The following is a 26897-nucleotide window of genomic DNA, read 5'->3' as shown; positions in this document are numbered from 1 at the left end:
GTGACAGTGTGACTGGGATTCTCCAGCTGTGCATACCAGGATTTTTTCCCTGTAAGAGAACTCTCAAATAAACCAGGCAGATGTTCAAATGGAAAGGTTTTTATAAAAAAGAAAGTGAAAATAAACAAAAATGCATACACAGAGAGGAGTACGGTACCTCCTCTGTCAAAGGCATGTTCTGCAATGGTCAAGGTTCAGGCCTTTTTCAGTGGTTGCCCCATGTCTGTGGAACAGAAGAAGTCAGGGGGCTTCTTCTGGCTTTCCAGTGAGGGTGCAAGACAGAGTTATTCCAGAGAGCTTTTGAGGCATCCTGTTTTTCACAGTGGCTTATAACATGCCCCTAGAAAGCCTACAGTCAGGGGCATGGAGGCCAAGACCTTCCTCTGTTGCTCTTTAATAAATGACATTTAAAAATATACTAGCTCTTAACATAGAGTTTCCACTGTAGGCATTTTATCAGGAATTTTCCTAAGCCCCTTTTAAAGCTGCCCCTTCCTAAGCCCATTTTAAAGCTGCCTTTTAAAGCTGGTTTGTTATTTTATGTGACAGTGGTAGGGTTGTCATCCCCCAGGCGGGGGAAGGGGATTTCTGTTCCCAACTGGCATTTTCCACTGCCACCCAGGGTGGCATCAGAAGAAAAATTAAAAATGGCCATTGACCAGCTGTGTGGTATCACATCTGGGTAAACCCAGATGTGATACCATGCCTCTCTAGGAAATGGCCAAAACTCCAGGTTTTTTCCTATGGCCACCCCCTCCATGTTCCTGCCCCCACTTTCCTGCTAGTTGCCAGGCTGGGTCTGTCAACCCTAGTGCCACAACTTAAATATATGTTGTATGGAGAAGTATTTTCTCTTGTCTTTCTTGAATCTACTACCTATCCTCTTCACTGAGTAACCCCAAGATCTAGAATTATAAGAGAAGGAGAAATATTTTGTATCCCCATTTTCTCTGTATTATGCCTGAGAGCCAGTTCGGTGTAGTGGTTAAGTAAAAGGTAAAGGTTCCCTTGCTCGAAAGCCAGTTGAATCCGCCTCTAGGGTTGCGGTGCTCATCTCCGTTTCAAAGTCAAAGAGCCAGCGCTGTCCGAAGACATTTCCGTGGTCAGGTGGCCGGCATGACTAAACACCAAGGCACATGGAACGCTGTTACCTTCCCACTGAAGTGGTACCTATTTATCTACTTGCAGTTTCTTGCTTTCGAACTGCTAGGTTGGCAGGAGCTGGAACTAGAGACGGGAGCTCACTCCGTCATGCGGCAACTCGGGTCTCGAACTGCTGAACTACCGACCTTCCACAGCCTGCAGTTCAGCATCTTAACCACTTGAGCCACTGCAGCTCCTGGTTAAGTACGCGAACTCTAATCTGGGAGAACTGGGTTTGATTCCCCACTCCTCCACTTGCAGCTGCTGGATGACCTTGGGCAAGCCATAGTTCTGTCAGAGCTGTTCTTGAAGGAGCAGATCTTGAAAGAGCTCTCTCAGCCCCACCTACCTCACAGAGTATCTTTTGTGGGGAGGGGGAGGGAAACATAACAACATAAGAGAAGCCAATGTTGGATGAGGCCAATGGCCCATCCAGTTCAACACTCTGTCACACAGTAGCCAAAAATACCAGGTGCCATTAGGAGGTCCAGCAGTGGGGCCAGGATACTAGAAGCCCTCCCACTGTTGCCCCCCCCCCCAGCACCAAGAATACAGGGCATCACTTGCCTCAGCCTGAGAGTTCTTATCTATACCTTGTGGCTAATAGCCACTGATGGACCTCTGCTCCATATGTTTATCTAATTCCCTCTCGAAACCATCCATGCTTGTAGCTACCACCACCTCCTGTGGCAGTGAATTCCATGTGTTAATCACTCTTTGGGTGAAGAAGTACTTCCTTTTATCTGATCTAACTTGACTGCTCAACAATTTCATGGAGTGCCCACGAGTTCTTCCCTTTTATTAACGTCACTGAGACTAGCGTTCCACCACTTAAAGGAATCCTTCTTACCTTTTTCAGCGTCCATTATTTTGTTTGTTAACCGTGCAGGCCATTTTTTCTACCTATTTGTACCTTTCCTAACCTGTGATATGTACTTTATCTGACTGGTTTCCTGCTTCTAATGTAATTGAAGAAAGTTTCATTGTTGATCTTTATGTTTTCCGCTATATGCTCCTCATATTCCCTTTTTGCCTGCCTCATCACAGACTTGCATGTTATTTGCCACAGCCTGTGTTCTCTTTTATCAGCCTCTCTGAGACTAGCTTTCCACCACTTAAAGGAATCCTTCTTACCTTTTACACTTTTCATTACTTTGTTTGTTAACGAGGGAAAGGTGTTTGTAAGCTACTCTGAGAATCTGAGTGAAGGGTAGGGTATAAATCCAATCTCTTCCTCTCTTCTTCTACTTCTTCTTGTACTTCTTAGGTCCTCCCCCCTTCAACAGATACATCCCCAGATTATTTGGCCTATTCCACAGAGGGAAAGGCCATTTCTTTGTTTAGTTCTGATGAATAATAGTAACCTAACTCAGAGGTCTGTTACATTTATGAATAAATGCTGGTACGTCATCAAGTCTTTAGAGATATGGCAGGCTACCAACCTAACTTATTAATTACATTTCAAAAAACTATTTATGCAGAGTTCAGGGATAATGTTAGGATCACTTACATGACAAAAACCACTGAAATGAAATATGAGTAATTCCTACCCTCATTCGCCAGCCGAATAGTTTTTAACTCTTTGTTTCCATGAAGTAAAATTTCCACCATCAATTTATACATTGGCCATCACTGTTAAAGATCACAAATATTTTAAAAATGGTTTTAATGTTACTACATTCAACCCCCTCCAATAAACTTGCATTGATTTTGCTTATGTGGATACCTTATTTTTGTTAATGTTTCTTACAACTGTGAGGTAGACCTTCCCTTGATTGTACTTCTATGTGGGGGGGGCAGGTTGTGTGTGACTCCTTTTACAATTTCATGTCACACTCATGCAAAAGGCATCACTTCCCAAGTATTTTCAAGTGATGCATGCTTTGGAATGACAAGCATTCTCCTGCATATAGCATACTGTCAGATGGGATATTTTTATTCACTGTTACCCAGCTCTTCTACTCATAAAAGTTATCTCAGTTTGTATCATGTTTGCTTACTAGGCACAGCTGCTGGCACCATTTGCTGCTGACAACATTCACTTATACCATTGACTTTTATACTTGACACTTTAGCATAGAAGTGAATTAATTACCAGGGCTGCGGTCACACAGAGCATTAGCCATGCTACAGAGATGGAAGATAGGTGGATTTTCCAGGCGCGATCACACCGCAACATCTGGAGAAGCGTAGAGCTCCCGTGGCTCACCCGAGGTTTCCCGCCAAAGATGCGGCGTAAAAAACTAGTACCTCCGAGGTACTAGTTTCCGGAAACCATGGGGCAAGGGTGGGCATCCGGCGCCCACCCATGTCTCGTCGCAAAAAGGGTTTTTTCCCCAAGTCTCCACGGGATGCGCACAAGCACCCAACAGCGCATGTGCACACTTCGGTTTTAAAAAACCCACAACCCCGTTTGCCATGGCAGCGGCGCCTAGCCATTGCTGCTGTGATCGCGCCACAGGATTGTTGTGTTATCGGCACCTCCCCCCGAACCACGGGACGTCGGTGGGACATGTGATCCGGTGGCCATGCGTTAGTTTGCTCCGGGGCAAACAGCCACGCTCCCCCCCCCTCATTTTCCGGCCCGTGTGACCGGGGCCCAGGTTTACTTTCAAGGTTTGATTAAATGATCTCAGTGCTTTTCCATGCTCATAGGGAACTCCAGTACAAATACGAATACAACAAGCTGACTTTAATGCTGTCAGAAGGGACAGGTTATATGGCAGAAGTACTGAATGCTTACTTAAGGGAGAGGATGATTGCCATGCCCTTGAAGAATATGGTGGTTGGATTGCTGCTGAAGAACCCATCCCTATGTAGAGATTTAAAAACCTTCAGAAATGCTGAAGCTATGAGGGGATTATTTTTTGTCTTTCAGGGCAGGGGGTGGAAATTTGAGGACAAGTGCAACTATAGACAATAAGTATATTCATATACTTAAGTATATTCATAAGTATATTCATGGGCTTTTTTGAACAGAAGAGTATCTCACACAGTGACAAAAGGACTGCTAGCATATTTGGATACTGAGTTAAATTTATAACATTGAAAATACTGAATTCTTCAATATTATTTACCATAGATATTCAAGCATGTTAGTGATGGACTAAACTAGTCACGTTTAAAAATAAACACATCCTTAAAATGATGACTATGTTTATAGTATACACAAGAATTATTATTATCTCATGGTGTAGGTTTTTTTTTTACATAAGAGTATTCACATTACACATTTTGAATCAACAGATTTACACACCAAGATTTCCCCTGCTTCATGGTTTCTTTTTTCTTTGCATTTTGTGTGTGTGCATGCCCATGCCTGGAACTCATGGCGACCTCTACTGGGGCATGGAGGGCATTCAGAGAAGTGGCTTGATAGCCTGCCTCTGCCTCCTGGCCCTGGTATTCTTTGGAGATCTCCCATCCAAATACTTGCCAGGGTCAGCCCTGCTTAGCTTCTGAGATCTGATGAGATTGGACTTGCCTGGGCTATCCAGGTCAGGGCACCTGCTTCATGGTTTCTTGTCATCAGGCTTGCTGCTTGGTGCTTGCTGCAAATCTACTGGGCCCGCAGCAGCAGCATCTGTGACCCCAGCTGGCAAAGTGAGGATTCCCTGCCTGCTGGCTCACAGCAGCCACTAATCTGGCCTAGCCATGCCAAGCTGGGCTGGTAGTATAGCATCAACCTATGCTCCAGCTGACCCAGTAAAGGGGGGGAGGAAAGTGTGCATGTCAGTAACTTTATCTCCTGCCCCTTCTCTCTTTCTGTCTACCTCTGAACTAAAAGCAGGCAGCTGGGTGGGGGTGGACTGAGAAGTGAAAAGAGCCCTGGAAAGAGCCCCATCCATTGCTCACGTCTTGCACCACCCCCAATAGAGGGGGGAAAGGAACAAAAGCTGGCTCTCTTGCAGTTGTGGCAGCTGCTTGCTTGCTTCTCCTGCACAGTACCTGGGCAGCTGGGTCCTTCCCGGTGGAGTCTGTGGCTGCTTGCCTGCCCCATATGGGGCTGGGGCAGCCAGCTCCCTCATGGCAGCAGCTCACTAGTCTTACATGGGGCCTGGCCAGCCAGCTCATTTGTTTGCCCACCACCAGCTGGGACAGCCAGCTGACTCACAGTGGCTACAGGAACCACCCAGAACAAGATGAAGTCTGCTTCTTGCTTGTAGCTAGGGTGGTCCTCATGGGGGGGGGGGAGGCAACCTCTCAGTTTGTTGGAGGAGATTAAACTTAAGTTTTAAGACAGCTGCATTTATGACATCACACCGTGTTCCAGGCAAATCAGTTTGGCATATCTGTCAAGTGTTTGTGTTGATATGCTTGCACTGAAGCCGTCACCCATATGTTTGGACACACGACACAGTGTTCATTTCTGTATGGGAGCTTTCATCGTTGCTTATTTGAGTGTACACAATCCCGTTTTATGTTAAGTAGGTGGGTTGCTGATTTGTCAGCATGCCATTCTGGATCAACCCTTTATGAATTGTTTTTAAGCACCAAAGTTGACAATGAAAGCTTTTATAGCTGTAGCCCAATTAGCCATAATCATTCTTGTTCAACTTTAGTAAAGAACTGGAGTATGTGATGAATGTAAAGTATTCATTTCTCCTTTTTTCCCCCTCTGCCCATTTGCTGCCTTCTCACTTCATTTTGCAAAATAGCCTTTAACTGCTTTGCTTTTTCTTGTTCATTTTGCAGATTGAGAATGTTGATGTCTGTCTTAGCTTTCTGGCAGCCAGAGGAGTAAATGTCCAAGGTCTTTCTGCTGAAGGTAAGAAAAACACATTGACAGCACAGATAATGAAATACCTTCTTGAAAAATAACTTCTTAAATATTTATTTACAGTGGGAAAATAACATACTGTGTTCAAAAGACAGCTGATTTTAAAAAAAATAGCCCGAGTTTCTTCGTATAAAATAAATTGAATGTTTCCTATGGGAAACATAGGAAATTAATATTTTGTGTTTGTATACACCATTGTATTTCCTCTTTTCTAACAATAGATAGGTACAGAAAACAGATAGTGTATGCATACTACATACATAGAGTGAAAAAATGAATATAACCTTCACTGTAATAGTGATTATCATGAAAACAGGGTACAACCTATGTCTCATTAAATTCAACAGCAAATCTTAATAAGAAAAATATGCATTAAGTCATACGAGGGCTTGCAAGCTTATGCTTCACACTCTTGATCAGTTTGGGAAGTTGGTCACCCATTGTCTGATGTAGTTAGTGCAAATTATATGTATTTAGACCTGAAATTATTTTTCAGATGAGATAGTAATAAATGTACTATATCTACATAATAATTACAGCTCCTAAGAATGCTGCGATGTAGTGAATGCAGTATATTCGACTTTGATGGGATTTGATAGTTTTTTTAACTTTGATAACAACATTGTACTTAGTATACGTGTCAGTCAGAAATAATTTCTGAATAGAGACAGCTAGTACAGTGCCGAGTGTGGAATTACAGCTTCTTTTTAAAGGAATGTTAGATGCAGCTGTCACAAATAACTGGCATTTCTATTCAGTTACAAACTTGCAAATTTTGAGCAATTTCAAGTAATAGGTTTCTTGAGTTACAAATGAGCACAGTTCAGAAGTTCAAATGCCTGATAGATGTTTTCTAAAATATACAGAAAAGGACACAGTCAGATACTGTTAACTTCAGTGGAGCATATTTGTAAGTATAATAGTAGCCTCCCATCTAGCTCAGTCAAAATAGATTTTGTTGATGATCCTGAAAGGAGTTTTACACTTTTTAGACTAATGGGTTTTTTCCCCCATTTATTTTCACCATTAAAACACATCCTCTTTGCAAGTGTTCTGATCCTGTGATCTGAACCTGTATGATCACTGTGGCTTAGGCTGGTGGTGATATGGAGTGCAAATCTTTAGAAATGGTGCACAGCTGTTTTTAAGGCCTATGTTAACAACTGAGTTTATACAGATGTGCAGTATAAATGTGATCTTGTTCAAAAACATTATTATTAAAACAATAATATAGCCATTTAGGTCTTTTAAAACAAATTTTCTATACTTTGACCCTTTAATGTTTGTGTATTATAACTGCATTTGAAAAAAAACCCCAAATATTAAAATAACATGAATATTTCATATTTGAAGAAAGAGTTCTAAGTCAGACATCTGAAGGATTTCTTATTCTTTGTGTAAGCAATGCTTTCGGAGTTATCATGCTGTCTCCTGTTTAGCTATGTAACTGCTGACTGTAGTTATGAATTTAGGAATTTTGTACAGAACATTCCTCACTGCTACTCTCACTTGATAAATCATTCAGTGTATCCTGAAAGAGTAGAGCAATAATAAATGTTCTTAGAAGGTGAGCCAATCCACTGGGATTACTGAAGAAATTAATGATGCTAACTAAATCTCAAACCACTTTAAAAAGAGAGCAGTGGACATAATCTTCCTTCCAATGACATAATGTTTTGGGATTTTATCCACTTTAATTCTTTATTTTTCAAAGACAGAAGTTTCAAAACCACACATGATAATATATCATATCCTCATTTCTGCTGTTTGTTTTTTGTTTTTGTAGTGATTTTTTTTCTCACAGAAACTTTATTTTTAGTTTTACCTTTTTGACAAACAGTTATCTTAAAAGAATTTGAGTCTTCATGAGAATATTTTATTTTAATCTCAACATGTTTCTACATTAAAAAATACATAATAATTAAAAAAACCCTAGTCACAATCCAGATTCCTACCAATCCTCCTAAAGGTGTGCAACGGTAAGACTGGTATGTGCATAGCCTTTTCCAAAAATCAGAGATTGCAGTGGTCTGTTTGTCAGCCAGCAAGGAGCGGGTGAAGTCAAGCCAGTGTCGTGCTGGAGGCTGAGGTCCAGAAGGCATGGCAGTAGTCAAGTTACTGCAGCTGTAGACAACAGTGTCATGGTTGTTAGCCTCCAGTTTGGTCCTGTATAGCTCATGGAATTACAGGTCATCTCCAGACTACATTCCCTTGTAGAAAATGGCTTCTTTGGCGGGTGGATTGTATGGCATCATACCCCATCGAGGCCCCTCCCCTCCCCTCCCCTCCCCTCCCCTCCCCTCCCCTCCCCTCCCCTCCCCTCCCCTCCCCTCCCCTCCCCTCCCCTCCCCTCCCCTCCCCTCCCCTCCCCTCCCCTCCCCTCCCCTCCCCTCCCCAAACCCTGTCATCTTCAGGCTCCTATTCCAAACGTCCAGGAGTTTCCCAGTCCACAGCTGGCAATCCTGCTGTTCCAGCAAAGGCAGAAAATGAAACAAGGCCTTTAAATATTCTTTCAGAAAGGAGAAGACAGAGGCCCTCCCCTCCAGGACCAGGCGGCCAATAGGGCAGTGAGTACTGTGGTGAGGCTGAGGTGGTTAAGGGCTTTGAGAAGCCTGAGAGAGCAGTTGGGGAGAGATCTCTGATTCAGCAGGAGGCTCCGGGGTGGAGGGTTCAGGACCAAGTCCAAATCAGAAGGCAGACCCATAGTCCTGGACTCCTGCACATCAGAGGCAGCTTCTGGAGCGTCTTGGCTATCTCTTTCTGCAGTTGTGTTAGCTGCCACCTACTCTGAGTCTTCAGCCTCTCTGCCTAATGAGGAGGGATCCGTACTCTGGTAAATGACAGCCAGGCTCCTGCTGTTTTTATCAAAGACCCTATAAGCACAATCACCAGTTTTTCTGACAATTGCTAAGTGTACAGTTTGGTTATATAACAGACCCAATGGCTGATCTGGGGTCAGTGGATTTATTGTATTTCTTTAAAATAACACCATACACCTGTGCATGCTTGAAGAAATGGCTGTACTTGTTTTGCAACAACAGTAGTAGGGTCTATAAATAGTCACATGACTAGGGTTGCCGACCTCCAGGTGGTAGCTGGAGATCTCCTGGGATTACAACTGGTCTCCAGGTGACACAGATCAGTTCATCTGGAGAAAATGGCTGCTTCTGAAGGTGGACTTTATTGCATTATACCTCACTGGAGTCCCTCCTCTCCCATGCCGTTACAGCAGTCCAGTTTTCAGAAAGAGTATCTTATTTTTTTAAAGGTTGAACATAGGTTTAAATCAGAAATTTCATGTCTTCCGTGTTCTTTAAAAAGCTTTAAAAAGCCTAAAAGCTTCTTTAAAACAACAACAACAACCGAGCTGTATTTAAAAGGCATACTTAGATCCTCCTGGACTTTAGCTGCTGTGGTTTTTACTGTTCATTCTTTCATATTTATTTTCTATTTTTTTTCTTTTAAAATGTTCTGGAAATTTATAGTCTGCTTTCAGACAGCGCATTCTTAAATCAGTTTAATCTGATTATCTATGAGTGAGAGAAGAGAATTACATTTGTTATTCTTCACTGTTATATCATGTCTGTAAATATAAGCCAAAAATGTTCATGATCTGGTGTATTGCACTTATTTATTAAAATTGAAGGTTGTGACCTTTCTTCAGGAGATGTGTCACAAGGACCACAAGGCACTCCCCCCCCAGCACACATAACTAACCCTTCCTGTTGTCACAGTTTGCTCCACAAAAGGAATATTTGCACAGGTTTACTTCAATGCAAAGTGGCCAGTGGGAAATCCCTATAGTACTAATCAGCTCAGAAATGGGCTAGAAGAGAGCCCTGGAACTCCCAAGGTCGTCCTTCCTATTTCTTCTTCCCATCCTTACAGGAAGATCAGCAGGGTGGGTAAGAAACCTCACTCAAGCTCAAAGTAGATGAGATAGTGAGAGATCTGTGAAAGTATTTCCCTAGAATTTGTAATGTAAGAGCCACCACTGTGAGTCCCAATTCTGACTTGATCACTTTTCTAACCCCAACGCTGGCCTTCCTCCTGAAGTTGCTATTTTCCCTGCTAGGGGGGGGGGGGGGGGGATAGTTTACTTTACATTACCCTCAATCTGCAAACTCCCTGTGCTGCAGACCTAATCCAAATTGCACCTCCACAACTATTTACCAATAAAAACTGCCAGGAGAATCATTCAATATACTCTCAAAGTATCAAACTTATCTGGTTAGGCTGTCAAAAAAGAAAAGAAAATGTCTTTATTTAGAAAAACTTTATGTCACCTTTCCAGGAATCTGCCTGAGGTGGCTTATAAAACAAAAAACAATGTAAACCAAAGCATTAAAAGTTATAGATTAAAACCCAGGTGCATTAAAGACCATAAAAACAAGCCACTATTTTTTGCTCTAACTATTCAGATTACCTTTGGCCAGTGAAATCTCCAAGTTTGTTTCCCTTCTACATTGTGAAAAAAATAAGATTTACAGGGGGCTCAACTTTTTTCTGCACTGGAGCTGAAACGCCTGCCACTGGTTCTAAGGAGTTTTAGAAGCCAAGAAACCAGTAGTTGGCACAGAACCAATTTAAATTTGAGCAGACTTCAGGAATAACAACAACAACAACAACAACAATAATAGCAGTAGTAGTTTATACCATGCTCTTCACTACCCAAAGGTGTCTCAGAGCGGCTTACAAACTCCTTTCCCTTCCCCTCCCCACAACAGACACCTTGTGAGGTAGGTGGGGCTGAGAGAGCTCTGAGTCTGACAGAAACTGCTCTTTTTCAAGAACAGCTCTTATCAGAGCTACGGCTTGCCCAAGGTCATCCAGCCAGGTGCAAATGGAGGAGTGGGGAATCAAACCCAGTTCTCCCAGAGTCCGCGCACTTAACCACTACGCCAAACTGGCTCAAACAGCCACTGCTGATCCCTTTATTTTATACTTTAAAAAAATAAAATTGTTTTAATTAGTTTTAACCTGACTAACCTTGAATGATCTGAAATCCATAAGGTCTTCACTAACCCTGCTCTGATAACATATGTATACTAGGAATGTCCATAGATTTCTGTCTAGAAAACATCCTTCAGTTAGTGCCTAATGAGCAATTTCCAGTGGTGGAAAGTATTGGGTCTAGAATTACATCATAAAACAACTTCATCTGAAAAAAAGAATATGAAGAATAAGAGTCAAAAGTCTAATTTTGATATTTTTACCTTTTTTGCAGAAATAAGGAATGGAAATCTGAAAGCCATTTTGGGGCTGTTTTTCAGTTTGTCTCGTTATAAACAGCAGCAACACCAACAGCAACAGTACTACCAATCTTTGGTCGAGCTACAGCAGCACGTCTCTCATTCTCCCCCTCCCGCTGATATTGGCCAGCCCAAAACCCAGCAAGATATGCAGTCCAGGTAGGTCAGACTGTTTCCTTGGGTGAAGTGATACCATTTTGTAATAAAGATCTACAAAATCTTTCCAAAGAACAGCAGCTAAAAGAACACACTGTCCAATCCCAGGCACATTTACTTGGAAGGAAGCCCAACGGAGTTCCTACATAACCATGCATAGGAATGCAGCCATGGGCTACATTTATGCAAACAGGTTAGCAAATGTATTGGGTGCCTTTCATTCTCTCTCACTCTTGCGTTATTTACACTGGGCCATGCAGGCAGCCATAAATGTCATGGAGGGAAAGCATTCAAGTTGTTACCTAATGTCCAGAATTCTTGCAGTGGGGGTTCTAAACAATGTTCCCTCCAATCTGTGGAGTTTTGTGAACAAAGATTCTACTTTGTGAGCTGATGGCATTAAAATTTTGAGCGAGCAATTTGGCTACTGCATAAATTTGTTTGCTCTAGAGCTATCCTTCCTGAGCTAAGACAAAAATGTGTGAGCCGGAGGCTAAAAAAATTGTGAGCTAGCTCACACTACCTCAGCTTAGAGGGAACACTGGTTCTAATTATGACCAAAGGGTAGGGAACTTGAGTGTGACAAAGTGTGCTCTGACTCACAAAAGTTTATGCTGGCATAAATTGTGTTAGTTTTAAAAGTGTCACTGGACTCAAGTTTAATCTCTCATAGACAATGTAGTCTAAAGTTCAACTTCGAATCATGAAGCTCTCTGAGTGGCCTTGAGCCAATCATTCTTAATCACCCTGTCTAATCTACCTTAGGAAAGGTACCTTATTGGGAGGATTTTTTTTTTTAACTCTGAAAGATGGTCTAAAATATAGATACTCTTTGTTGCATACAGGGATAGGGCTTATTTTTTTGTTCATTCTAGCTTCTGTCCATCACAAAGATACAGTGAATTGCATTGCAGGAAGTAGCCCCAACCAGACTCCTGGGATATTGCTGCATGACTACATTAACTGTGATTGTGTTCTTAAAAAATGGCGGAACCCCATAGTCCTTACCAAAGTCCCATAGTCCTTGCTTCTGTTTTTCTTAATGCAGCCTTACTCAAAACTGCATCTTTTTTTTACTATAAAGTACTGAACTATGGTTGCTAGAAGACATAGTAGATGGCCACAGAGGCTGTATTAACACCAATCTAGAAATTTGGGTTTTTATAGAATGTAGCTGCTAGGGTTGCCAGGTCCATCGGACTTGCAGTTGAGGGAATGGAGGGAGTGTTCTGGGAGTGAAAAGTGACATACCCAGAAATAAATGTGACGTGTCTACGTCACCTGGAAGTGATGTGGGCACATCGGTGACATTGGGGGCAACACTCTGCTTTTTGGGGAAAACTCTATGGTAAAATTGGCTTCATGTCACATTTACTTCCTGCTTCTTCCCTCCCTGCTTCTGGTAAGCTGCATTTATGTCTGGCTTGGGGGGGGGGTCTGGTGTCCCTTTCTCCCCACTCCCTGATGGCTCTGAAGTAGGGGGAGGGGTTCTAGTAGCTGCAGGGAATTTTTTTAAAGGAGCCTGTTTGGACTCCAAACAGTGCTGCAGGAGTCCCCCAGCTATTTTCCCATGCTGAATTAATTCTCTTTTTTTGCTACTCCGTATGATCCAGGTAACAAGGTTCCACAAATCTCTCTCAAGCAGGTCAAACTGGTAGGGCCATTAGCAAAACTTCAAACATGTTAATCCCATACTGGCCCTAGCTTTATTGCAGCCTTCTTTAGGCCATTTTGTTGCAGGTGAGGCTGCTCCTTTCCTCAAGCTGAGTCAGCTCCTTTACTCATGAGGAGTAGTGAGGGCCATATCCTGCAAAGACTTATTGGTTCCTCCTGGCATTCTCTTAGCAGAGAGGAGGCCTCAGGCTGCCAAGCACACACTCCTGTGCCTGGTCCAAGCCTAAGCCCTTGCTTTTCACCTCTCTTCCTGGGGTCTGGCAGTAGGCAGATCCGTGCTGGAACTTCCTGGCTTGAGGACTCTGCTCGCTCAGAGGGTAGCACTGGCAGTAACTCAGGGTCCCTTTGGGGAGGCCTCAGACACCAGACTCACTGGAAGAGTCTGCCAAGGCAGGGCTTGGGGATAGATTCTCCTCCTCCTCCTCCTCTGATGAGGACTTATCTTCCCACACTAAACCATGACACCTAGCTGATTATTAGGCAAAGACTGAAGCACAACTTTGAAGCATAACTAGATCAAATTAGAGAAGATAAGTGTAGTTCTGTTTAAATATTTTCCCATTTTTCAACCAAGAGTGTCTGGCCCTGAGAGGTTCTACCCAAGTCACCATCAAAGGACACCAGAGTGCAAATCGGTATGTTCCTGGCTAGAACTCAGTCAACTCTTAACTATTGCAGTGTAAGGAATTATTGGGAAACTCTACAGGGGAAAAATGCTTTTCAGATTGTTGCATGATTATCAAATGAATTCAGTATGGGTGAAAGGAAACTGCATATTCAAAAGCAAAAGCCACTTAGCACTGCTCAAATTATCTACAATGATGGGCTAATGCAAACCAGACATTATTCTCTAAACCATTCAGTCACAATTCCATTTACTTGAATGAGGCTAGAAGTAACACAGCACTCAGAGGATCAGACTTCTATAATCAAATACAAAGAATGCATGGTCATAACAAAGCAATACACTGTTGCCATTAATTACAGGTAGGTGTGGGTGTGTAAATTATACCCTTAGCTTTATTTTAGCACTTTTGAAGAGCAAGGAGTTAAATAAAGATCTTTTCTCAATGTTTTTTTCCCCCTGTTAAGTGTTAGCTATTGAAATTCAATTGATAGTGGAATTGTTAGCAATTGTATTGCATTTTTTCCCAATGAACCTGAAAATCCTATACAAGAATGTACTGAGTTTTTGCATATGTGATAGAAAAATATGTGATAGAAAAAGGCACATCTATCTTGTTTTATTGTTTTATTGCTTTTATTGTTGTAAGCCGCCCTGAGCTGCTTCGGTGGGAGGGCGGGGTAAAATTCAAATAAATAAATAAATTAAATTAAATTAAATAAATATCTGAATGATAATTTTAACTTAGTATAAATTAAATTTAGTATTATTTGTGTATGTATCGTATTTGAACAACAATGTCTGAGAGGTAAGATAATTCAGCATACTGCATACTGGCAAAATCTGGAATCCCTACAGTAATAGATTTCATATCTAATATTCTGAAAGCTTTTCCCATCCCATATTATGTTTAATATAAACATATTTCACTAGCTATAATACATATAATGTGTGTTTTAGCAGGACCATCCTATTCAATATAAAATAATTTTAATATTGGGGCAAATGCAATTGTATATATTTAAATCATTATAAATACTGTGATATACAATTATGGGTTCTCTTTTAGGGGTATATACCACACATTGGGGAAATATTGAACAATGAAGAATTTGGAGCACCTTACCATTAGGGGAGCTACCTAGGCCCCGTTCATACGAGGCAGTTTGGGCCGGGAGCGGGCCAGATCGGAAGCGCGGCAAACGGGAGCGATCCGACATCAACATCTGCCTGGCGTCGCGCCCCCGCCTCCGATCCGGCCCTTCCCCCGTTGATGCGCGGCAAAAATGAACCACCTACCTTAGGTGGTTCATCCGTTTGGGCTGCATCTTCCTGGCCGTGTGATCGGCGGCGCGTCTTGCCGCCGCCGCATCCCCGGCCCCCAGTCGAACTGCGCATACCCGAGCATGCGCAGTTCAGCAGCCTCCCCCTCCCACTCGCCTCTTTCTCCCCGGCATCTGATTGTGCCGGGGAGCAACGGTGCGCCGCTAACGGGATCCGTGGGATCCCGCCGAGGCGTTTCTTTTTTGGCGCGGCTTTTAAAAGCCGCGCTTCTCGTTTTTCCCCTGCCGTGTGGCAGGGGCCCTAGAGAAGCATTTTTACTGTGGCAAGTGATCTGCACAAATACCCTTTTCTGGAATCACATTGATAGATGTGTTTCAGCTGTCCAGCAACAGCAAAAACTGAAATCTAATCTAATAAAATCTATTGCTGGAGGGACCCTGAAAAGGGCTGGGCCCGGGGAACTGAGTAAGAAATCCTCTAGGACCCATTTAAAATGAAATCCTAAGAACAATTTCTTGTGAGTAAACCCATTGAATAGTCCTGAGTAGGACTGTACTGTTGTACAGGAGTAGGATTATATAGTATACTTTCTTAAGATTGTACTGTTAAGTCTTATGGCCATGTACCAGTTGGATTGTTAAAGGGATAGGTGTTCCTTCATCTTATTAACATTTGTAAGTCTTACTTTGTGCTTGAATGCATAAAAGTATGATTCACACTAACACTTGCCTTTCAGAATTCGAGTCCAGGGGCACCTTTAAGACCGACAAAGTTTTATTCAAGGTATAAGCTTTCGTGTGCGCACACACTTCTTCAGATACATCTGTTTTTTCACCAAGAAGGGCTATACATCCTCTTTATTTTAGTGTATTTCATATTTGGAATAGTAGATTGGAATAGTGATTATAATGCAGTGCAATGAATAGTAGAATGTAATGTAATTTGGAATGGTGGCTTGGAATGTATTTCTCTAGTCTGGTGACAGAGGAAACAAAATATTGTTTGGCTAATCACCCCAGCTTAAAGAAAAGGATGCTTAGAGGAGAGCATCTCCGTGCTTGAGAGGAGATGGATGGAGTGTAACAACAGGGTCTCACTTGATTGCTCTCAGCATTCCATAATTAAGAGGGGTACATTTGTACATCATTCTCCAGTTTTGATATGTTTATTTACATCACTATGTTTTCCCCACAAAATTGGATCCAGGCAGATGGTGACCATGTAAACTAAGCTTGTTATCCCCATTTGGTCCTTGCATCTGTTGAACATCTTCATTATGTTGCGTGCTAATTGCTGCCTTCCCTCTACCTATATGTATGGACTGGTAACTTTCATTTCAATGTATCTGAAGAAGTCTGCATGCACACAAAAGCTTATACCTTGAATAAAACTTTGGTGGTCTTAAAGGTGCCACTGAACTCAAACATGTGAGCCGCCCTGAGCCTTTGGGAGGGCGGGACACAAATCAAATAAATAAATAAAATAAAATAAACTTTGTTCTGTTGCTTCAGACCCACATGGCTACCCACCTAAATTTAGCTTCCAGCAATTCATAAGATTGAATTTTAAGTAAAATTTAAAAAATGTAGAGTTTGTTGTTTTTCTTATTGTAACAATAAATAAAACTGCTTATGTGAGTTTCAATGTAATTCTGAGGCAGGTAGAGACTGAGGAATTTAATTTAGTTACCATGACTAAAAGGGCGCATGGTAAGGATTGTTCACATTTATCTTGATTTGCTAGGATGCAGAAGGAAGGTCTGGGCAATTTCTTCAGTTCCAGTAAAAGAGAATGAAGAAAAATTTATTGCAGCATTTTAGTTCCTTAGTGTACAAAGGCATAGAAAGTGTAAAAACATTAACCAGGGTAATTGCTCTCTGCTTGGCTCTTGTAGGTCATAGAGAGGTTATTGGGAACAATGTTAGTTCAAAGGCTAAGTTCAGGGGGGAAAGGATACTTTTGTTAAAACATGCTCAGAGAGAATGCATACCCAACTCACAGTTCTTCCATGTGATGTGTTAATTAGAACACCACTTATGTTCAGATGCATATAGAATATAATTATCACAGAGGTATATGACTTCAATTTGCACATTATGCATTCAGTGTTTTTATTTATTTATTTATTACCTTTATTTATAGTCCACTTTTCTTACTGAAACACAGGGTAAATGACACAGTGTAAGTCAGTGTCGCCAATAGGATGAGATGTCTAATAAGGAATACAATAGGACTATGATTACAAATGTTTGCAAAGTGCAAAAAGTATTAGACATAGTATGCCTAACAATGGCCCCGGTCACACTGCAGGAAAAGCCAGGGTGGAAGTGCGCAGCAAAGAGCCGCAGCAAAAGAGAAGCGCGGCAGCGGGATCAGACATATGCTCCTCAGCGTGATCAGATGCAAGAGGGAAGCCACGGACGGGAGAGCGAAGTGAGTCAGCTGCACATGTGTGCACCTGCGCAGTTCGGCAGGGGGCCTCGCATGCTGCAGGAGACGGCAATCACACAGCCGCCCGTGCCGCGGATTTTTTTGGTAGGTAGTAGTGCTTTGCAGGTTTATTTTAACTTCGCATCTTTGGCCGGAAAAGACAGATCGGGGACGGGTGTGCGCTGCTTCCCAGAAGTTGCTGTGTGATCGCGCCCGCTTGATGCGCCCCCGATCCGTCCCTCTTGTGGATCAAATCCTCCTGTGTGACCGGGGCCAATGTAGCTCATAGAACTGCACAAGCAGGAAAAAATGCTGTTAAGAGCAGGATAATATATCCAGCAACAGATAATATATAAAGTGTATCCTGTAGAAATCTTATGAGGCTATAGTTAGCTCTCTTAGACCTTACCTAACTTGGGACAAACCAATAAAGCCTAAAGGGAATTGCTCTGAAGGCAGGTTTGAACAGGAGTCTAGACCCCCCCCCCAAAAAAAAGCTAACAAAGAATACCTGTCACAGGGGTGACTCATTTATAAGTTCTGTCATATCCTTAAAGTCTGACTATAAGAAGCTCTTAAATCAGAAGAAACGAAATTCAGTGGTAAGAGTTGGTGCTAGCGGTACAGGAAAGAAAAGAATCCCGGTTCTCGGATTTAGTTTCTACTGTCCAGGCTAAAACATCACCATTACTGGAAGTCCAAATTTCAGCTAAAGACGGGCGCTTCCATTAGAGTCAGCTTTTGGGATCATTTTCTACCTTGCCCCCCCTACAGTTCCTGAGATTAAAAGCCCCATTTCCTCTCTTGCATCAGCCAAAGCTCCTGAGGCTCCTCTCTTGATAGTTCTCTGAAAGCTCAGAACTTGGTTTTTTTGGAAGGCCTGGCAGTTTCTCCCAAACTTTATGGGAGAAAGAAAGAGAGGGAGAGAGTACCAAGGAAACAAGTAGCACAGAAAAATGATGATGGGAATGACTGAATATGGCCTTTTCATTTCTATTTGTTACCATTTTTGAGAGCCTTTTTACTTTGCCCATTTTTGTTGTCCATGGTTCTATTTTATTTGTATCATTTATGAGGTTCTTTGCACCACTTTACACCAATTCAGTGAAATATATAGGCAATTCATGCAAAAACTGAGTACAGTGAAAGTTTGGCATAAGGAAATAACATGGTGAGAAACTAAAAATTCAACAGCTGCAGAAATGAAGGTAATAAAGCAGCTGGGAGAATGAATGCTGAGCCTCAGGAGAACTTTTTTGTTGTCTGCTGTGACATGTTTATGAAGCACTTAGTAGATAAGTTAATACTCACCCATGATGAGTTAGCTTCCAAGTCAGATAGTGGAGCAGGAGAAGGATGTTTTGTTTGAACCTTTTTGCCATTTTTCTTCAGCTCTTTTTTAACTGCTGTAGCTTTAGAGTGCTGAAAAAGTGGTTGGAGTAGAGTGATCTATCCAACTCTACTCAATTATTGCCCATAAGAGATAATAACATCCAGCTACAAGAGAGCAGACAGTTGGGTCTGGAAGGTCATGGATTCCTTGACAGAAAAAGGACTGGTCCTGATAGCCATGATGGAGGCAGTTGTGAGACCACTCCTAAAGAATCTCTAGATCCTAGCATATTTTTTTAGCTATCAGCCACTTATTAAATGTCCCTTTTTCATAAAGCATGTTTGAACTGGTGCAGAGGCCCAGCCCCAGACATCTGGGTTTTTTAGACCTATTTCAGTTTGGTTTATGGCCCAATTTGGGAACTCAAGTTCCATTGGTTGTCTAGAGCAAGTTATGTAGAGAGGCGGCAAAGAAATTGTCTAAATAAATTGGTCATTGTGGTAGACAAGCTCTATCAATGGGTGGACAAGCAAACTCTGACCCTGCTGGTCATTCCATCAAGAGCTTTCCGTATCATCAACCATGTTATCTTTCAGGGCTGCTTTTCTGGACTGAGTATCAGAAGCAGTGGCCCTAATGGTTTTGATTCTATATGCCCAGTCTATTCTAGAAAGTGGTGTTGGGGACTATTGCTCTACATCATAGCAGAGGTATATTTTTTCCTGTGTGCCATTTTCAATTTACAGTGGGGAGATCAATGGAATATTTAAGGTGCTATGTCATCAACATGCAGAACTCTATGCTTTTCCTTTTCCTCTAACCCAGTGAAGATAGTGAGTGGGTATATCAAATCAGTAATAGTAGGCTGGATAGAGGGTTTTTTACATTGAAACTTAAAAAATTCAAGGCTGGAGTACTATTGCTATGAGTCTTGCCAGACAATGGAACCAACTGACGCTAAGCAAGCTTGCAGTCACTTTGCAAGATTGTGTGTTTGTGTTAAGTGCCATCAAGTCACCTCTGGTTTATGGTGACCCTATGAATGAATGATCTTCAAAATGTCCTATCATTAACAGTCTTGTTCAGGTCTTGCAAACTGAAGGCCATGGGTTCCTTTGAGTCAATCCAACTTATGTTGGGTCTTCTCTTTTCCTGCTGCCTTCAACTTTTCTGAGCATTATTGTCCTCTTTAGTGACTCTTTTCATAATGTGAGCAAAGTATGATAGCCTCAGTTTAGTTATTTTAGTTTATAGGGAGAGTTCAAACTTGATTTGGTTCCCTTATTTGTCCTTTCGGTGCTCTATGGTAGCTGTAAAATTCTCCTCCAACACCACATTTCAAAGGAATCAACTTTCTTCCTATCAGCTTCCTTCACTGTCCAACTTTCACACTCATAGGCAGAAATGGGGAATACTGTAGTACAAATTATCTTGATCTCGATCTCTAGCAGCAAATCCTTAGGCTGTGATCACACGCACCTTTCGATCCGACATAAGTGCGAATGCCTGACGGATCTAAAGGGCACAATCATTCAGCAACATCCAGCAAGTGTCCCATTGTGGTTAGCAACCCATGCTGCTCCACTATGGAAGCAGAGTTAAAAGACACCGGGGAAAGTCTGTTAGTAAATGGTTCCTATGGGCCACAGATGGACTTTCCCTGTCTGATTGCACAAGCACGCTCTCATGCCATTGGGATGGTCTAATTAGACCATCCCGGCTCGGTGCCATTTCCTTCCCTCTTCACAGTATGCGCATCACTGCATACTCTATAAGGGGCCCTCAGTGTGGAGGTGCAATTCCTTGTTTATGCGCATGGGAAACAAATGGCAAAAAAACCCCCAGTGACTCACCCACAGTTGCATCTGATCACACAATGATGGGCTGCACCTGCAGCTACAAAGGGATGTGTGATCTCGCAACTGTGTGTTAAATTCCTCCGGAGGAAATAGCCTTGCTTCCCCTCTGCTCCAACTGGCACTTGTGACCGCAGCCTTATGGATCTTTTCTAGTTCTTTCATGGCTGCCCTTCCCAGTCTCAGTCTCCTTCTGATTTCTTGGTTACAGTCTCACTTTTGGTTTATGATTGAGTCAAGGAATAGAAACACTATCAATTTCAGTTTCTTCATTGCCAGCCTTAAAATTGTGTAATTCTCCAGTGGTCAGTATTTATGATGTTCAGTTGTAATCCTATCTTGGCATTTTCTGCTTTAACCTTCATCAATAGATTTGCAATTTGTAGGTCTTTTTGATATGGACACATGGGTGTCCAACTTCATTTAGTACAGCATCTGCAGCTTCTCTGGAAAAGGATGGTCTTGCAATAGTAGTATCTAGACTAGGTTACTGTAATGTGTTATGTAGGCTTGCCTTTGAAAGGTGTTTTAAGAATAGAAACTTAAGCTCAGTCTCTGGATAGAATTGCTGTTAGTGGGGGGTTAAATGGACCAGTTAGTTGGGGAAATACCTACATTGGATCAGGTTCCCTAAATAGATTTATTCCTAAATTGGGAGCACTTCCGCATCAGGCATTATTCCTGGAGTTTTATCTAGCTTTCATAGTTCAGTGTACCTGTTATCAGCTCGACTAGTATGCTGGTTATGGTCTCTACTGGAGGATAATTGGCACTATCCATGTGTTGATGTCTTTCGAATTGGATTACTCTCTGCATGGGGCTCCCTTTGAAGATGGTACAAATGTTTTAACATATTGCAGATGATTACTTATGGGATTGAGTAGGCATGCTCATATTCAGCCCTTTATGAAATCAAAAACAGCTTTGAATTCTGGTTTCAAGTTCTGATTAAATTCTGGTTTTAAATTCTGATTAAATACAAAGAAGAGTGTCCTGAGCACCTCAGGCAGAGGCCTTTTCCACATGTGCTTCTTTAAGTTTAAAATCTGCCGGCGATGCTCAGTTTCACATTGACTCTATGTGGAGAAAAGTTTGACCTCTCCTAGAGGCAGGTCTTTTTTTGTTGTTGCTGCTCAGGGGTTCTGAAACATCCCATATGCAGGACCGGCTCCAGCTTATTTTGCACCCTAGGCGAGGATCCCTTCTGCCCCACCCCCGTGCGCCCACCAATTTTAAAAAATAAATGCATTTTAGGAAGAATGAAAAACACAAATAATCAAGAAACTCCCAGAGTATGGGGCCGGGTGCAGTTTGGTGCCCCTAAGGGCCGTCCCGCTCTAGGCGATCGCCTAGTTCGCCTAGTGAGTGAGCCGGCCCTGCCCATATGTAGTTCCATCTCATTTACATTTTTGAAGGCAGGTGATGGTCCAGACCTTTCTTTTTTGGTCTGCTTTTGGTGAATAAAAGTAAAGGTTTTCCTTGCTCAAAAACTAGTCAAATCCGACTCTAGGGGGCGGTACTCATCTCCATTTCCAAGCCAAAGATCCAGTGCTGTCCGAAGATGTTTCTGTGGTCATGTGGCCGGCATGACTAAATACCGAGGTGCACGGAACATTGTTACCTTCCCACCAAAGTGGTACCTATTTATCTACTTGCAATTTCTTGCTTTCGAACTGCTAGGTTGGCAGGAGCTGGGGCTAGAGACAGGAACTCACTCCGTCACATGGCACTAGGGTTTCGAACTGCTGTGCACATTTATTGTAGTGAAAAGCAGGATATATATCTTTTAAATCAGTCATAGAAATGGATGCTTTGATAAATTAAACACATTTGTACAGTGATAATCCAGACAGATATTTTAAAGAGTTCCTTGCCATAACATACTTCTCAAAGCTTTCAAGAAAACTTCAAATTGATGTACTACTTTGAATTAAATGAGAGACAACTGGAATTCAAATAGGTATGTTTCATGGGCTGCCTTCTCCTTGAGTGCCTGAAGGAATTTTCCGCTGCTTATAAATGTGAAATAGTGGGTACCTTAGGTAAATGCCTACGGTTTTTAAGTTTAAGTTTATATCACATGTTTAAGTTTATATCACATGTTTAAGTTTATATCACATAGTTTAAGTTTATATCACATAGTTTAAATTTATATCACATAATGCATAATTAATCCATTGAATAAACTACTATGAGGTGACATCCACTAATATTGCTACACACATAGATAAAATGTTTGTTAGTAAGGAAGAAGAGAAACGGGAAACTGGGTAAGCCCCATTGAATAAAATGGGATTTTGGGTTGCTCCCAAAGGATCTAGTCCCTTTGATCTACCAAGGACCTGAACCTTCAACCTGATCAGCCGCATGGGTTGGGCCACTCTGGAAATTCAGTTGCCCAGTCTGCCCACTCTGTCCTGCTTTCTATTTTCCTCTTTAAGAAGGCAGCAGCAGGAGGGGAGAGGGTGGAATGGAATGGGAAGAGAGAGCTGGAGCTAGTTGGATTTCAGCACTGATGGACTAAAATCACTTAGTGTAGTTAGTGTAGGTACAGGAGGACAGCATCATCTGGAGACTTGGCTTACCTGCCTCCTTTTCCCCAGATGATGAAGCCAACCTTACATCTCCCTAATTTTTCTTCCCCCATTAAGCATCCTTTGACTCTGCTTTTTCTGTTTTGAATTAGCATAAATATTTTTAAAGTATTTTTGTGGTTTAGTACTGTTTGGGAAAGCCTGATGTCTCACGGCTCAATAGGGTTTATTTCCAGGTTACAATTATCATTCTGTCCACAGTAAAAGTGTTTTGTTTTGTTATAATATTTGTTTTGGGTCAGGAACATGGGGGACCATGGGTCTTCAAAAGAAAAGGAATCACATAAATTAATATAGAAATACAGAGCATATCACAAATGAAAGATCACCTAAACCAAAAAAGTATACTAGATCAAAAATTAGACTAGAATACTTGAAATAAATTATTATTCCAAATCTTTTCCCCAGTCTCTCATACTCCATCTGCTCCATCCCACTTCCAACAATGATCCATTATTGCCTGCCACGGATAAAGTAGCTATTGTTCATCCAGATATTTCTAAATTACTAGATCAGTCACGGCTCTATGCCAGGTTTAGAAGTGAAGGATTACCTACAAGGAAGTGATTTTTAATTTTAGTTTGCTGACTGCCCACTGGCATTTATCCAACCATCTGCAGACTTTCCCTTTCTTGCTTTGGCCCAGTCCCCTGAAATTTTGTTCCTGGGGGTTAGCAGACCCAGGAGCAGAATGAGGGGGGAAATGGAGCCTACAGTGGAAGGGAGGAATTGACAGAACTGGTCATACTCTTTAATAGAAATTAAAATGCCATTCTGTTGGAGGAATCCCAAGATGGATATATACCATTTTTTGACAGAGTTCTGAAATAAGACCTATATTTTAATTCCAGGTTTAATGAATCAATGTTTAGGGATAATAGCTTACAAATCAGTTACAGTTTCATTTTTGTTTATTTTGCAAAAAGGTCACAATGCTAATGTATGGCAACAATGTATGGCAGCAATGAGCACACTGTATTTTGTGTTTCTTTAGTTGACTTCACCATCACAGCATACATCTAAGCTTGCTATAGTGATGTTCTTTCAACCACCCAGATACTAAGAGAAAACACATGTAGACTGAAGTTCTCTCTCATTCATGGTTTCATTAGTAACTTATTTCAGAGAGCTGTCAGCAAAATTCCAGATAGCAGACAAACTAGCATTATTACATACAGGAATGCTGGGTTTTGCTTAAGAGTCAGCTGGGTTTGGTTAATTCATTAAACTTCACTGTGTGCTACTAGCCATTTTTTATCCAGTTGATGACCTAAAAATATTGCTGCTTTCTCAGAAGTAACCAATGGAATGATGAACCGCACTGGTCTAACAATTGCTCTGTCATGTTAAATGCTGAAAGCAATCAATACCTGTAGTGGTCGTAAAACAGGTATAAACAGAACTTGGCAAAGATCTCACCATGCATTTTGATTTTCATGGATCAACCAAGTGATCAGCTCTTCTAGTATGCCAAGAAGAATGCACTGGAGAATTATTTCCCTCCTTATGGCTCTTCAGTTTTTATTCTGTGGTTGCTTGATTTTGCATTGTTTATTGTAATGGCCACTTAGCCACACTAGGAATTTTATAAACTCAAACGGGTGAGGTGCAAGTATCTTACTAAAACAAGAGAGTGTAGTTTCTGTTCCATCACTGCTGAGTTTCCTCATACTAGAATGCATTGGACATTAAAAGCTGGTGTTAATGCTTCAGAACATTTAACTACATTCAGATGTTGTTAATAGAGGTAGAAGTAAGCTTATTGTAAGCTGTTGTTCATATCTAAATGGATTTCTTTTTTAAATAGAGGTACATTTGGTGGGCTCTCATATCCTCTGATATCTAGCAACCTAATGATTTTGGCAGAAATGACAGGGAAGTATCTCTGAATAGTAGGGACATGGCAGTTGGGGGGGGGGTTACCTGTAAACCAATCCTTCTTACTAATAAGACCTACAGAAGGCCACATAGCCCCTTGAGCTACAGTTCTGCTGTCACCTTTGCTTGCTTCCAAACTCATATTTGCTTACCTGTCGACTTGAGTAAAATTTGAGAAAAAATTATTACCTGTGTTTCTGCCATATTCACTCTGTGATGATGATTTTTTCACATATAGTAATCTATTATTGCTCAGCTGTCTAGAATTGGTGATGGTTATGGTTTCTTGGCAGTCTAATAAAATATTGTAGGATTATATGGATGTATAACACCTCTGTCTCATAAAATGCAGTATTACTTGTCTCCGTTTAAAAATTATCTCTCATCAGATAGGTATATTTGTTTATGAAGTTGTACTGTTCTGATGTCAGGTATAAATGCACAGAAACAGAATTGCAAGAGCAATCGCCAGCAGTGTGTCATGAACCACAAAAAGCAACATTTGGAATCTAATGTCATGCATCCAAGGCTGTCTCTTGACCTTTCATACAAACCACAAGTCTGAACAGCTGAGACTTGAAATGTTCACCTAAAGTAAAATAGATGTAAAATCACCCCATCTGCAGGAAATTACTATACACTTTTTCTGTCAGCTAAATGGTGAAGCTCATAAAACATAGTGTAGCATTCTTTATTTTCTCTAACATAGACTGAAATGTCAAGTGTGCCACTGTATGAGAATGACATCTGTTTGACAGATACATTTAGGAGGCTGCCCAAAAAACCCCAAACACCCATGGTTCACAGAGGTTGCACAATACCATAGTAAAGAGAATGGCCTGAAAGATATCTGCTGTTTTTCAAGAAAGAAAAAGAGAGAGAAACAGAAAGAGAGAGAGAAATTTAAAAAATGCATTGAGTGATTACTTGGATTTTTATGTTACTGCAGTATAGTCTTTCCAGTTTACCTTATGCAATGATTATGGTAAGAAGCATCCCATACATTTGTGGGCAGAATACAATCCATAGAAGAGCCTTCCTGTTTGTTGTCATGCAGGAGTTTTCAGTTCAGACAAAAGAATATGCTAATAGTTTTATCTCCAATTGAGCCCATTTTCTGTCCATTACTTTCTTTGTTGCACTTCAACATACTCTGTCCTCTGTAGTTTAATTGGGCATCTCATAAGCTCTACTGGGTACTGCTGGGATATGAAACCCATACTCCTGCTGCTTAAAATTATCCTTTGTAATGGTTTTTATGTGATCCCTACTGTCTATCCACAACAGAGCAAGAAAATGCCATCTATGATCATATGTGGTTGTAGTAAATAATATTCATTTTTTATTTAGACTTTCAGAGAGAACTGTCTAGTTGAGTAATAAGAGGAGGAAATTAAGGCTACTCCCTTAACACCAGTGATGCTAAAAGAAAAGCTTAAGTTTATTTTGATGATCTTCATATTGACCTTCTTTTTTTTTTTTTTTTTTTTTTAGGGTTTCCAGTTCTTTTCTTTTTTTACAGTTCTTTTTTTTTTTTTAATTATTTATTTTTTAAATTGTTTTACACAGATTTTACATATTATCTTTTAACCATGCGTTTTCATAATAGTTTTTTCCCTCCCCCTTCCCCCTCCCCCCTATGCTATCCCGGTGCTTTAGTCCTATATTCCCAGCCACGGGCACAAAGTCCGAATCTTGCTCTGAATGTCTTTTCTTCCTTCTGTCGGTATCCATTCCAGGTAGGTCTTCCACTTCATCGTGATCTCCGTAGTCTTGTCTTTCCATGTGGCCTTACGTTCCAGTTTTTCTATTATGTCGGACTGTATGAGATCAAACAAATAATTATGCCAGATTTCTACTGTCCATTTATTTTTGTTCTTCCAGCCTAGAGC

The 26897-nt window shown here is 41.3% G+C and overlaps 1 protein-coding gene across 1 annotated transcript in view; it reads left to right on the top strand.

Moving 5' to 3' along the window:
• The first annotated feature begins 647 nt into the window (after nt 1-647).
• Nucleotides 648-26897, top strand: part of NAV3 (neuron navigator 3) — a 289038-nt gene continuing 262788 nt past the window's right edge. Inside the window, 4 exon segments of the mRNA XM_015415209.1 lie at nt 648-682; nt 3799-3928; nt 5839-5911; nt 11151-11334. Coding sequence (XP_015270695.1) covers nt 648-682; nt 3799-3928; nt 5839-5911; nt 11151-11334 — 422 coding nt within the window.

The sequence above is a fragment of the Gekko japonicus genome, unplaced genomic scaffold, assembly GCF_001447785.1.
Source record: "Gekko japonicus isolate JY-2015 unplaced genomic scaffold, Gekko_japonicus_V1.1 scaffold118, whole genome shotgun sequence".
Classification (NCBI taxonomy): Eukaryota; Metazoa; Chordata; class Lepidosauria; order Squamata; family Gekkonidae; genus Gekko; species Gekko japonicus.
Note: the sequence above shows the minus strand (reverse complement) of the source record. Positions and strands in the feature narration are given on the sequence as shown.